The sequence below is a fragment of the Gracilinanus agilis genome, chromosome 2, assembly GCF_016433145.1.
Source record: "Gracilinanus agilis isolate LMUSP501 chromosome 2, AgileGrace, whole genome shotgun sequence".
NCBI lineage: Eukaryota > Metazoa > Chordata > Mammalia > Didelphimorphia > Didelphidae > Gracilinanus > Gracilinanus agilis.
In genome coordinates, this window is record NC_058131.1 from 88,640,011 (window position 1) to 88,654,228 (window position 14,218).

General features: G+C 46.4%; 1 protein-coding gene across 1 annotated transcript; it reads left to right on the plus strand.

The window, feature by feature from the left end:
- Window position 1: 1 nt before the first annotated feature.
- On the plus strand, window positions 2-13,690 carry PKDCC (protein kinase domain containing, cytoplasmic; the record flags this gene model as incomplete). The annotated part of the gene is made up of 7 exons (XM_044659457.1): window positions 2-394; window positions 6,396-6,518; window positions 7,008-7,279; window positions 8,323-8,402; window positions 8,757-8,864; window positions 11,466-11,639; window positions 12,791-13,690. Coding segments are annotated over 7 exons (1,236 nt in total), but the record flags the coding sequence as incomplete, so codon positions are not given.
- Between the last annotated feature and the right edge of the window lie 528 nt (window positions 13,691-14,218).

A 14,218-nucleotide genomic window follows, 5' to 3' on the forward strand; every position in this document is an offset into this window, starting at 1 on the left:
GGGCCGGCCGGAGCGGCGGCGCCTCATGGACCTGGCCCGAGGCGGCCCAGGCCTGCAGCGTCCTCGGCTCCCTCGAGTTCCCCGAGCCCGAACCCCGCCCGACGGCACACTGGGCTGGCCCCCAGCCCCTGACCCCCCGCGCTTGGGCTGCGCCGCGCTCCGCAACGTGTCCGGGGCGCAGTACGTGGGCTCCGGCTACACCAAGGCAGTGTATCGGGTCCGCCTGCCTGGCGGCGTCGCCGTGGCGCTCAAGGCCGTGGACTTCAGCGGCCACGACCTGGGCAGCTGTGTCCGAGAATTCGGGGCTCGGCGGGGCTGTTACCGGCTGGCAGCGCATAAACTGCTTAAGGAGATGGTGCTGCTGGAGAGACTGAGACATCCCAATGTGCTACAGGTATTGGGCCTCAAGGGACAGGGGACCCTAGTGGGCAGTGGGTACTGGAGGAGCACCCACCCAGTGGAATGTGGGCAGGGGACACTCCAATGTTTTAATGAACTGGACACCCCGAGGAGGCGGTGGGGAGTAGAGGAGCGAGACACATATCCAATAGACTTCATACAAGAGAAACTGCATTTAGTAACAAGAGGCTTACCCCCCCCCCCCCAATCCTGCCGCAGGTAGGTAGGCATGGGCCTGGCATAACAAGATTCTAGAGTAGGGTGTAGTGTTGCTCTGCTATGCCCCCCTGCCAGGGGCTGTTTCCTGGTTGCCATGTGCCCCTTCTCGGGGCTGGAGTCCTTAGTTTCCTAGGTCCCAATCTACCCACTTCTTACCAACTCTGAGATCCTTGGTAGAGGAAGTACCAGGCTACACCAGGTTTCCAGAGACTTAAGGATTTAAGGCTGTGTGCCTTACCCTCAGACAGGGTCAAAGAGCTTTGAGCTCTGGAAATGACCTGCAAACAAAAGAAAATTTCAAATGAAAGCTCAGACTTGATGGGGATGCCAGATCCATTAATGGAGATGGAAGTGGGGGAAGAAAATGTCCTTCTTGGGACCTGAGTCCTCATCCCTCTGCAAATGACCTTGTCAAGGCTATGAAATAGTCAGGTGTCAGGACCTGTGATTGAATCTGGAAGAACTAGAAGGGGGCCCCAATGGCAAGGCTGGTTTTAGAATTGACCTCAGATCACTTAAAGTTTCTTCCCGATTTCTGGTCCTTGAGTTGATCTGTGAAACCCTTAAGATTTAAGGGAATTGTATAGGGTTAAGGGAAGAGGAAATTGTGTAGTTCCAAGACTTAAGGGAATTGTGGAGGGTTTATTTAGAGATTCTAGAAACCTACCCCATATCTGACTGTGACAGAAGCAGAAACACTAAGGGTCTTGTGTCCCGAACTCAGGGTGCTCTGAGAGTTGAGCTTTGAGAACTCCAAGAGTACAGACACCCCCAAGCTCCTGTCTCCTCCCAGGGCCTGAAGTAAGGTCCTGGGGAATTGGAAAGGGGAGATAAACCTTGGGGTCCAAGGATTGTTAGCTACATGTCCAAGTAACCAGAAGAAAGAGAAGTCCAGGGCTGAGTCTCTGCCTATGTCTTTTGTTTGATACCCATAGCTTGGGGCAGGGTATGGGGAGAGAGACAGGGAACTGGGCTAAAAAAGACAGGGAAAAAGTCTTGTCTCCTCCAGTGAGAGGCTCCTTCCAGGCTCTCATAATCTCAGTTAGGCCACCCTGTACCATCTAACCCTCCAGGGTGTGCTTCCCCCCTAAAAGTTCAAACCTTACCCTCCTACCTATCAACCAGGCCCAGATTCATGGACAGAGTATGTTCTTAATAAGTGTTTGTTGAACTAAATTAAGGAGAACTATTTATCTCTGGCTTCTGGGGTGTTTGGGGTTGAAACAGATTCCCCAGCTGAGAAAATCCCCACCCTGGGTGATTGCCCAGCTCCCAGGGACACAACTAAATGCCCTTCCAAAAGGACCTGTTATTCTCTGCCTCTTCTACAGTGGCTCCATTTGGAGTCTGAAGAGGGGAGAGTTTGGACCCCCTGAGTCCAACCAACCCAATTTTCTACTAAGACTCAGGAGTCTCATCATATACAGCAGGATAAATGAAAAGGGTGTGAAGGGGAACAGAGCCAAACTAAGGGTGTGGGAGGAGAGTAAATGGGGAGAGAAAGATATTCATGGCAATAGTTTTAATTCTTGTTGGGTTTGACCTTATCTTAGCCCTAGAAAGCTCACCCAAAATCTTCCTTTGTCCACCTTGAGGTGTGGCCAGATTGATCCATCGTCCATGGACCAAGTGGCTGGGTTGTTGGCTTATTTCATTTGGGTGTGTCCCCCTCATTCCTTTAGCTTCCAGGGAAATCTTTTTGTGGAACCCTCAGGTACAGGCTGGATATTGGTGGAAAAGGGCATGTTTTGGGTTTTTTTTGTTGTTGTTGTTGTTTTTCTTGGTAGTTTTAGTTGAAGGGACTCTTGTTCTGAGCTTTGATCTATTTTCCTCTTATAAAGATGGATTTGGGGAGAAGAGAAAAGATCAGGACTATTTTTTTTTAAGGAGCTTCTCTTCACTCCACTCCCCATCCCCACCCCAGACATGCTGTCAAGAAGCTCAGCTTAATTTCTCCATGGTTCTTCATTAACCTTTGGTGTTAAACTTTGGGGCATTGTCCCAATCCACCTCTTAGGCAGGGTTTTTTTAACTGGAGTTTCCAGGGCATCTTTGGATAAATTTCAGGGGAGGTCTATGAATTTGGATATGAATTTATTTTCACTGATTTTTTGGTGTATTTTATGCATTTAAAAGCATTCTTCTGAGAAGAGGTCCATAGGCTTCACCAGTCTAACAAGGTGGTCCAAGACACAAAAAAGGTTAAGAATCCCTACTCTAAAAGGATTAGAGGGCCTAAAAGTTCAACTAGAAACCTCCTCTCTTTCCTCTGAGTTGACCATCTCCCTGTCCATTTGGGGTTCATCCCAAGTCCACTCTAGGGTCAAGGTTTTCAGCCGTTTGATTGCTCCTTAGATCAGAAATAGCCCATCCTAAAAGAAGATCTACCGAGGCAGGCTCTGAAGATTTTTTAAAACTTTAAAATGAAGTTAAACCCTTAAATTATTTACTTTTAATAACTTAAAACTAAAAACAAATTTGATTATTTTGGGACTCCTGAGGGCTGGGAAGAACAAGCATTTTAAGGTTTACAAAATAGTTCTGTTGTAAACCGTAAGGTAGGGCCAGTCAATAGTTATTTAGTGAATGCTTGCTTTGTAATAGGCACCATGCTAAAAACTGAGGTTACAAAAAAAAAAAAAAAAGGCCAAAGCACAGTATTCTGATCCGTATCTTACAAATGAGGCCACTAAAAATTAGATGAAGTGACTTAGCCAAGGTCACACCACAGGTAAGTGTGTTAGAGCAGGACCCAAACTTCCCTAGACCCCTGATGACTGACAAAAATCAGGAGTAGAAGGTTCAATGACCTGAAGAACTCCCCATTTTTCTTCCTTCGCCCTTCTCTCTTCCTGCCCACTAGCTTAGCTCTGGTCAGCTCTCATCTCCCTGACCACACTTGCTGAGGGAGACTAAAAGGGGGGGAGGGGTTCCTCCCACGTGACAGATGCTACTTCAGCCCAGGGTCAGAGGGCAAAAGGCTGTCTCTGTCTCTCTTTCTCCCTCTCTCCTCCCTGGTGCCCCTGGGGCCTCAGCCCCCAGCTCTGGGTCTGCCTGCACTCTGCATCGACTCTTGCCCCTTGTCTGTGTGCCTGCCTGCCTGCTGGTCCTGGGTCTCTTCCTTCTTCCAAAGGAACAAAAGATGGGACTTAACTGGCCAGCTTCTTGCTTCCTGGGGGGGAGTTTGGGGTTGAGGGGGATGGTTAATAGCATCTTTTTATTTTTTCCTGAGGGGTGTTGATTAATACCTCGTTAACAGCACATTTAACGACCTCCGGGTGTTTAATAACCTTCAGAAGTTTCCCCACAAAGACTCAGATGCTGGGCAAGAAAATGAGAACCAGGCCCAGCCTGTTCACTCGACTCAAATCCCCCTTTCCCAGTGCTGTGTCTTCCCTGGCCGATTGGGGGAGTAGCAGGGAGGGGAAGGGGACCGATTGCTGGCCCAACCTGAAGACGAGCTCACAGAGAGGAGCTATGAGGGAGAGAGGGGCGAAAGAGGGAGGCAGTGGTGAGAGAAACCTTAAATTGGACAGGAAAATGTGGATTGGGAATAAACATGTTAGCAGGAGCCCAGGCACTTGAATGATCCTAGCTAGAATAGCCCTTGAGGTATTTGAGGGACTGGGCATGCCACTGTGGGAAGAGAGTTCTGCAACTCTCTAGCTCCGAGGATGTGTGGCTGGTTGTGGGATTGTGGAGAAGATCCATGTAGGGGATTGTGTAACTCGGCTCTATGTCTGTGTGTGTCTGTGTGTCTGTGACTATGTGAGATAATGCTACCAACTGTTCAGAGGAGGCAAGTCTGATGACCGGCAGTTATCCCGCTGAGGGGCTGCTTGTAATGGAAAGAACTCCAGATTTGGAGTCCGAGGATTACAGAATCTCTGTTGGAAGGCACCTCAGAGGTCTTCTAGTCCAACCAGTACCTAAAAAAGGATTCCCTTTATAGAGCTACTATTTAAAGTTATGCAATGATCAGGAACCAGTTACCTCTGAGACAGTCCACCCTACTTTGGGACAGTTCTAATTATTAGGACATTTTTCCTTATACCAACCCCCAAAATGCCTTTTCTACTCATATTACTTCTATCCTTATTACTCCCAGTGGTGTTCTCTGGGGCCAATCAAAAGGGTTACGGATGTAGCTCCTAATTCTTGAATATTAGAATTGAACCCTGGTTCTATTACTTGTCATCTAGTCTAAAGAATTTTGGCAAGGATGCCTATTGACCTCAGTTTCTTCATCTGTAATGTTAGGGAGGTTAAAGTATATATTGCAAAGATCTCTTCCTTTCAGATTTCTGATTGCCATGCTGAGGAATCTAAATATTCTGCCTTTGTATTTATATCCCATGGATTCAAAAACGTATTACTAGCAATTTCAGTCTACTTGATCTATCTGAGCTTAGGGCTGATTGCCAAATGTTTTTAGGGAAGTCTCCCTTCTTGAGACTTGCTGGTTTGGTCATAAAAACATAGAATTTGGAGTTGGAAGAGACCTTAGAATAGTGTAGCCTCCATATTTTTATCGAGGATGTAATTGAGACTCAGAGATTAGATTTTCTTCCAAAATGGCCCTATTATTTCAAGGAGGCTAAACTTCAAACCTAATGTGAAATGACCATATTGACTCCAAAGTTAAAGATGCCAAGGATACAGGAGAGGATTTAAGTCATCATCTTCCTCTCCCCTACTTATGCACTCTGAAATATTTTGTTTTGTCTTGCTCACACATTACCCATCCCATTTGCATTCAATTAAAAAAACATTTATTAGTCACCTATTATGTGTTAGATCAGAGATTGTTCCTCACTTTTTTGGTCGTGGGCCCCTTTGGCCATCTGGTAAAAGCTATATACAGCTCTCTTCAGAATAATATCTTAAAGCACATTAAAACAAAGTACACAGGATAATGAAGGAAGCCAATTATGTTGAAATAGTTATCCAAATATTTTTTTAACCCTTACCTTCTGTCCTAGAATTAATACGAGGCAAATTAATACAAGTCAAAAAAGTGGTAAGGGCTAGGCAATTAGGAGTAAATGACTTGCCCAGGGTCACAAAACTAGGAAGTGTCTAAGGCCAAACTTAAACTTGGGACCTCCCATCTCCAAACCTGACTCTCTAGCCACTGAACCATTTAGGTACCCCCCAAAATATATTTTTTAAAAAGTTGACAAACTTGATGGTGAAGAAATTCAGGGGAGGAATGGAACTCAAGAAGATAATGAGAATAAAGTTAGGAATATGACAATAATTAGGCTATGGGGAATAAAAGTTGTGTCACAAGGTGGAAGATGGAGTGAGGATGACAGAATAATGTATATTAATAGGAAACCTTGTCATTCTGACAGGTTTAGTTCATAGTTCTAGCCCTGAGGATTAGAACTTCAAGTCCAGAATATATATAGCCTTCAATGGACTTCAAGGACTTTAGAAAAAAGAATGAAGCTGATGACTTTCCACACTTAAATCCAATTTATGAGTGAGTCAAGATATCACTCCATGATATTATTGGTCCTCTTCCAAAAATGAAGGACAAATAATAGCAGTATCTGGCCTAGAGGAAAGAGGAAAAGTATCCTAAAACTACTCTCCCCAGGCTTCTCAGGAAACCAAAGCCACCTGATACTTCACTCTGTGGCGGCCACCAGTGGACTACCCTACCTGGGTCTTTCTAACTGTATGGTAATTGGAACAAGAGCTCACCTGGAAGGGTCTATACAAACCAGTGCTCTGCTCCCTCCTGATCTCACCCAATGTTTCTCCTCCAGCTCTATGGCTATTGTTACCAGGACAGTGAGGACATCCCAGACACACTGACCACCATCACAGAGCTCGGCTCCCCCGTAGAGATGATCCAGTTACTGCAGACCTCGTGGGAGGACCGATTCCGAGTGAGTAGGCGTGGAAATGGGGACACCTCAGTTGCTCTCCCAGATGTTTTTCCCTTAGAAGACAGTTCTCTAGGGAGAGGTAGTCTTGATACTTCCAGCCAAAATAGAGAAGGAAGACATTCTCAGATGCTGGTGGCCAGAGAGGACTTCTTTATTTTGTTTGGGTTGTTTTTTTTAGAAGGTAACCTGATTGCTTTTTTAATACACTCATTCTGGACCAAGGAGGGCTAACATTAGAGCTGCTAGAGGAGAACTTAAAAGCCACCCTCTTCACTCCCCTGAGACAAAAGATTGAAGCCATTCCTATCAGGGAAGTCTCTAGAGAAGTCATTTACCCCCGTGTGTCCCCATTTCTTTTCTTTCCCTCCCCACCCAGCACCTTTGGTGTTGCTAAAACAGACACAGAAGAGAGAGGAATGAATGGAAAGTCTCTGGTCCTCATGGACAGAGTTGAGTAGAGTGACTAGACCCTCTCCCGTGTCTTCTCAGATCTGCCTGAGCCTTGGCCGTCTGCTCCACCACCTTGCCCATTCGCCGCTGGGCTCAGTGACGCTGCTGGACTTCCGGCCTAGACAGTTTGTTCTCGTGGATGGGGAGTTGAAGGTGACTGACCTGGATGATGCCCGGGTGGATGAGACGCCTTGTGAAAGTCCCGGGGATTGTGTTCTCGAGTTTCCAGCCAGGAACTTCACCCTGCCCTGCTCAGCCCAGGGCTGGTGCCAGGGTATGAATGAGAAGCGGAACCTATACAATGCCTACAGGTGAGGCCCCCTCCCCTGACTCCCTTATTCCTCCTCATATCCACGGTCTGCCTCTCTTCTCCTCCAAAATTTGCCTCCCTTGCCCACTATAACTGCTTGTCGGTTATTTAGACTGGGGCATGAGGGGGAGGAAAGGGAGGGACAGTGAAGAACCTATTAGCTATATCCGACTTCCCCTTTATTATTACCTTATAGCCTTTTTTTCTTCTTTTTTAGAAGTCACTAAATTTTGCTGGTTTTGAAGGTTAAAATTTTTAGGCTCTGTGTCCATGAATCCATACAGATATGACTTGGTACCCCAAGGCAAGGAGCAGGTAGAGTTCCCATTATTTTATGTGAGAGAGAAAAAGAATAATGAGAGTTTAGGGGAAAGAAAGAATGAAGGTCACTGCTGATGTTAGGGATGGTAAATCTGGGGATAGAAAAGGGATATATATCACTGAGCCAGGCTGGGATGAGATGGGGCTGGGGGTCATGCCTCCTTTCCTATCAGGGAACTGTTCCAGCCCCTGGACAGTGCAGCTAAAAATAGATCCTTGAGTTCCAAGAAAGATCATCTGATCGGAGGAGGAGCCAGACTGGAGACTTCTTAAAATAGTCTTCAGATTTGGGGAGGGGGAAGGAAAGGGGGGAGTAAAGTAGAATGGGGAGCCCTGCCAGCATCAACACTCCCTTCAACTAGGGCCACCATTTTCCTGGTCTGTGTGGATTTGGGCCTCAGATATTTACCCCTTGGAAGCCACAAAAAACGTGGCCCAACTGTTAAAGCCTCCCTGAGTCTAGTGGTCAGTCTCAGGCAAAAAGGAGCCAAAATCCCTTAGAGGGAAGGGACACAGAGGGGAGAATCCTCCTATTTGTCATGAAGCCTGTTACTTTAGTGTACGTCTGGGTGGATTCCATCATTGACTTTGGCCATAGTCCTGAAGGTCTGGCCTCCCCTTCAGAGGTGACTCAGCCCTTTTGTCGTTAAGGAGGAATACCCTGGGGAAGACCAAGTCCCAACGGCCAGGACACTGACCAGCATGCTGGTTTCTCTTTGGCAGGTTTTTCTTCACATACCTCCTACCCCACAGTGCCCCCCCTTCCCTTCGGCCACTGCTGGACAGCATCGTCAATGCTACAGGTGATGCCTTAGGAATTTCTGTACCCGAGCTCCTCTGTGACATCTGCCCCCTCCCATGAGCCACTCACTTCTCTGCATCAGGGCAATGGGTTAGGAGCACAAATAACTAAAAACAAATCGATGTTTCCCTCCCCCAAGCACTCCGTGTACACTGTAGAGTTCTTTTGTAGTAACTTGGCTAGCCTGCCTCCCCCTCCTCCATTAATCATGGCCCTCCTCTTATGGGTGGCATGCTGAGGGCATGATTTCAGAAAGTGGCTGGGCACGTGCCCTTAGAGATCCTTCCTCATCTCCAATAAAGATGTGCTCTTAGCTTCCACTAGCACCCTCTTAAGGCCACCTTCTGCCCCGTAGGAGAGCTCACCTGGGGAGTGGATGAAACACTGGCCCAACTGGAGAAGGTTTTGCATCTCTACCGGAGTGGGCGGTACCTGCAGAATTCAACCACATCCCCTCGAGCTGGTGAGTGATGCCCATCTGGAGCTGGCCCAGGGCAGAGGAGGGGGTACATCTGCATGTCAGCAGGCTCTGTAGAAGGGGTTTTCTGGGACTTCTACAGAAAACGAGGCATGACCAAGGAGGGAGAAGAGTGGTCGAGTGAAGGGTTGAAATTGGTCTTTGTGTGTCCACATATGGTCTCGTATGCAAGGCTCTATTGGAGGGACTAAATGAGCACTGATGGAGTCAGCGGCTGTCACAGGTTGACCTATCGGCCATTGACTAAAGCAGGGAACAAGGTTCTTCTCTGGACAGAGCCAGGAGAGATTTATAAGCAGGTGAAGCCACCTTTGCCCATAGCTTAGTCTCTGGAGCTAAAACTCTGGACTGGTAAGGCATGAACCATCATAGAAAAGAAATCAATGAAGCCCCAAACTGCCTCTATAGGTGAAAAAAAGAAAGGAAGGGAGGGAGGAAGGAAGGGAGGGAGGGAGGAAGGAAGGAAGGAAGGAAGGAAGGAAGGAAGGAAGGAAGGAAGGAAGGAAGGAAGGAAGGAAGGAAAATCTAAGCACTGGTAACCTTTGACCTGAAATCACACCTGGTCAAAGACTCAGCTAGATCTGTGTCTTCCCATACCTTTTGCCCACCTTCCCCCTCTAAGAAATTAGGCTAGGATCGATTTGGGAAGGCAGATTGTGTCACAAGCCTTCGCCAGGTACTCTTCCCCCCAATCCCCTGAATGCTTGGCCAGGGCTGCTTAGAGCAGGGAGAAAAATTCTGGGATCTCTGGCCTGTCTTAGGGATGGCAGAGGGGGAGGGGCTCATTAGCCCTGTAAATAAAGTTTAACGAGGTGAACAATAGCCAGCTCTGTCCCCAGGGACTCAGTTTATGAGGTTGTAAATCACAGCAAACCCTGGACTTTGGTCCGGACCCCTCTGTGGAGGAAGGAAAGTTAGGCCAAGAAGGAAAGGAAAGGAGGGAGTTTCAAGAAGTTTCTAACACAAATTCCAGAAATGGGATCCTCTTAGCCAAGCAGTACAAATGATCTCCAAGATCCTTTCCAGCTTTAACAAAAAGGGAGAGAGGGATAGAGAGAGAAAGAAAGAGAGGAAAACCTCTTTGAGTTATTATAAGAATTCTAGAACTCTGAGCATGAGCTGAGGAAACAAACTTCTCTGCATCTCAGTTTTTCTTTGTACAGAGAGAATATCACAGATTCTAACACACACACACTGTTATTAAATGCACAAGCTGTTGCTTTCAATATAAATGTTGATTAGCATGTCTTGGGCATCACTTGTGAGTTTCCTGATTTCAGAATTCCTAGCCATCCTCCTGACCTTTCAGATCAGCCTGGAAACGCATCCCTAACTATTTTCCTGGGGAAGTTGTGGGGTGGGAGGAGAGAGGGCAGGCCCCCCAAAGTCCTAAATAATGTTACCTCAGCCACAAATCCATCAGACTATCCAGCTGGCTCAGCATGTTTATGGATGCCCCTTCATGTGAGTGTGTGTGCATCGGTGTGCCATCTTGTATTACTGTGACTGTGCTGTCGACCCCGAGGGCATGGGGGACTGCATGCACTGATTGCTTTGTTTATTGGTTCCCAACATCCCAAGTCTGGACATTGAAAGAGTTTTGACCTTTCTGTGACTTGACTTTATGACTAAACCCCCAGTCTGACTTCAGCAGAGGTTCAGATGCTGTCATCTCTGCCCTGTGGAGAAGGCTATAGTTTGGGCTCAATTTTCCAGCCCAGGTACAAACTTTTTACACCCCCCCCCACTTTATTTCTTCTTAGCCTGAGGGAACAGACTGTGCCCTTGGCTTCTGGTGCTAGACAAGAGCAGTGAACAGACAAGAGTTCTCCTTGAGTCCTTTCTCCTCTGTAGCCCTGTTTTTCTTGTGTCTTTCTAAGCCTTATATCATTCTTCCCCAGGACAGAGTGGTCTAGTGGAAAGAACATAAGATTTGGAGTTTGGAGTTATGGATTCTAAACTTGCTTCACTGTATATGACTTTGGTCAGGTTAATTCTTCCTAGCCCCCAATTTGTACATCTGTAAAATAAGGGAGTTGGACTATATGATATAATAAGGTTCCTAATTCAATGAGCACTTATGCTCCTAATTCAATGAGCATTTATTAAGTGCCTACTATGTGCCAACCACTGTTCTGTGGGTGCAAATTTTAAAAAGGCAGTCTTTCCCTCAAGGAATTTACAATCTAATAGGAGCAAAACAGGAAGGGAAGTTGAGGAGGGTGGGGGTGAGCACAGGGGTATGATACATCCTAGTGGCATAACGTCCCATGGATTAGAAGCCAAGTATATATGGTGATAGAAAATGGAATTTCCAGGAAAGTTGTGAGCCCTCAGCTTTGGATGGAAGGCTTTGGATGGAGTTAAATGCTTCAGACTCGAGCCTTCCAATCAGAGGGGACAGGCACCTGAGGATGAGTTGAAAAAAGTGTTGTGTATCAAAACCAAAAACAATCTACATAATGTCAAGATTTCAGGTGATCAATTTATCTTGGAGAGGGAGTGAGGGAATGAGGGATTGTAATACTGTAGGGTTGAAGCCAAGAAGACACAGTGATGGAAAATATTTATAAATGCTTCTCCTAGAGTACCGACGGGTCCCAGACACGACTATCCCACAAGAGAATTACCATTGTTGGCCTTCTTATCACCATGGAGGTTGTCTCCTCTCTGTATTCAGCCTGGCTGAGGCCATGGACGTCTGTGAGAGTCATTCCCAGTGCCGGGCCTTCGTGGTCACCAATCAGACTACCTGGACAGGTAAGGTTGGCAGCAAATTCAATTCAATCCAACAAACCTTTATTAAGCACCAATTCTGTGAAAGAGATGATGCTAGGCACTAACGAAATGAAAAGTGGTAGCCCATACATTCTACTAGGAGTTAGGAGTTGGAGGAGGGAATAACACAGGCAGATAGACAGACAGACAGACAGACAGACAGACACACACACACACACACACACACACACACACACACACACACACACCGTGAAGTGCAGTGGGGAAAAGTCTGGTACTAGAGTCTGGGAATCTATATCCTCTCTCTAACACTTATGACTTTAGGTGACTCATTTCATTTCTTTTTTTTTTTTAAACCCCTACCTTCTGAAGTCTTGGAATCAATATTCAGTATCAAGTCTAAGGCAAAAGAGTGGTAGGAGCTAGTCAACTGGGGTTAAGTGACTTGCCTAGGGTCTCACAGCTAGGAAGTATCTAAGGTCAAATTTGAACCTAAGACCTCCTAACTACACACCTGTCAATCTTCTACTATGCTACCTAACTGCCCCCCAACTCAGTTTCTCTTGGCTTCTGTTTTCCCCTCCATGCAATGAGAATTTCGGTCTAGATTATCTCCCAAGGTCCCTTTGAGCTCTAGATTTATGACCTTATCAGTAAATATACAATAAATTGAGGAAGAAGGAAGAACCAATAATTGAGAAAATCAGGGAAGGCTTTTTTCAAAGAAGGTACCCAAGTGGAGCTAACTTTTAAGGAACAGAGTTCTGGGAGGTGGGTGCTGAAGAGGAATTATACATCTTGACTGCGGCTGCATAGAGGAGATCACGTGAAGTTTGGAGTTTGAATATCAAGGCAAAACTCCCTTTTCTGGTGAGGACAGTCAGTCAGCAAGCATTTATAAAGCTCCTACTATGTACAGGGCACACATGAAGCACCCACTGTGGGTAAGTGTTGGGATACCAAAGAAAGGTGAAAAATAGTCCCTGCTCTCAAGGAGCTCATACAGTAATCAGGGTAATAGAAATAATAATGTTTAGAAAAGCTAGGAAGAAAGAGGGATAAAAGAGCTTGTGGGAAAGCTCTTTCTCTCTCTCTTCCCCCTACCCCCTCGTCTGATGGGAATCTCCAGACGGCTCCCTCCACTTTTCACCATTTCTGTCCTTGCCCTCCAGGTCGACAGCTTGTCTTCTTCAAGACCGGTTGGAGCCAAATAGTCTCGGATCCCAACAAGATCACCTATGTGAGGGCGTCTGCCTGAGCAGCCCGAGGGCTAGACTGACCTTGGCCATCAGCCCCAGAGCCTGCGGAGGGCGGGAGGACATCACGGAGCAGACCCACATGACCAGGACACACGTGCAATAAATCAAAATGTAAAAATGTGAGTTTAACAGACTGATGATGGTGATGGCGGCAGTCCCCGCCAGGACCCCTGCACACAGACAAATGGGGGTGGGGAGAGAAACCCAGGCAATGCTGGAATGAGCCTTTGGGGCTGAAATCAGGGGGGGACAGGCCAGCCTGCTAGGACCCCGGGAGAGAGCCTTCTTAGCGGTTCGCCCCGTCCTTTGCTAAGACAATCCTGTGGGTAGCTCCGTTCCCCCAGTTGTTGCCATAGTGTCACAATCACTGCCTTGATAACCCAAGAATGTAGGTGGAGGCCATGCTGCTTCCCCCCCCTTCTGAATGGGGGGCTCTGTGTGGACAATCAGCCACCTCACTTGCTCTCTGTGAATTGAGATTTGGCCTTGAGAGGTGGGCCGTAAGTAGATATGTATCTGAGCTATTTCCTAAGGGGATTCTGTGGGAGCCCTCTATGACCTCATGAGGTTAGGGATGGGGGAAACATACCAGTATGAGCCGAAATGTGGGGGGATTGGGGATGGGATTGTAGCATGAGCCACGAGCCGGGACATGGGACTAGAGCTTGCCTCATTTTGCTTTCAATGAAAGCAGCAAAGCAGCAATGCCCAGACTCTCCCTGTCTTGGAGTTTGTACATCCAGAAGCTTTTGTACTTCTTGTTAATTAAATTGTTTATTTTTGTAAGAAAAAAATAAAAATAAAACAAATCAATGCAGGTGTTTCTTCTGAGATTTGATCTTCCTCCATCCACTTTTCTCCATTCTTTTTTCTTTCTTTTTTTCTTTTTTTTAAAATATATTTTTATTTTTATTTTGAGTATTTTCCCATAGTTCCATGTTTCATGTTCTTTCCCTCTCCCCAAGCCCCCCTAATCCCCCTTAACCGATGCACAGTTCCACTGGGTTTTACATGTATCATTGATTAAGACCTAATTCCATATTATTGATAGTTTCCATTCTGTTTTCAAGGGGAGGAAGGAGGGAAACTTCATCGACAAAGCCAGCCCAGGACAAAACTAAATACCACATACATTTCATCTTCAACTTCCCATTCCAGTGTTTCATTCTATACTTTTTTTACCTTTTGCTTTGAATCATTTTTCAGGAGCTATTATTGACTCATGAGCTTCCTGGGTTCCTGTCCTTGATCAATTTTTCAAGTAGAAAAGTACTGATAAATTAATCTTGGTGTCAGGTTTTATAATTTAATGTCAACCAACAAACTTTTATTGAGTACCTC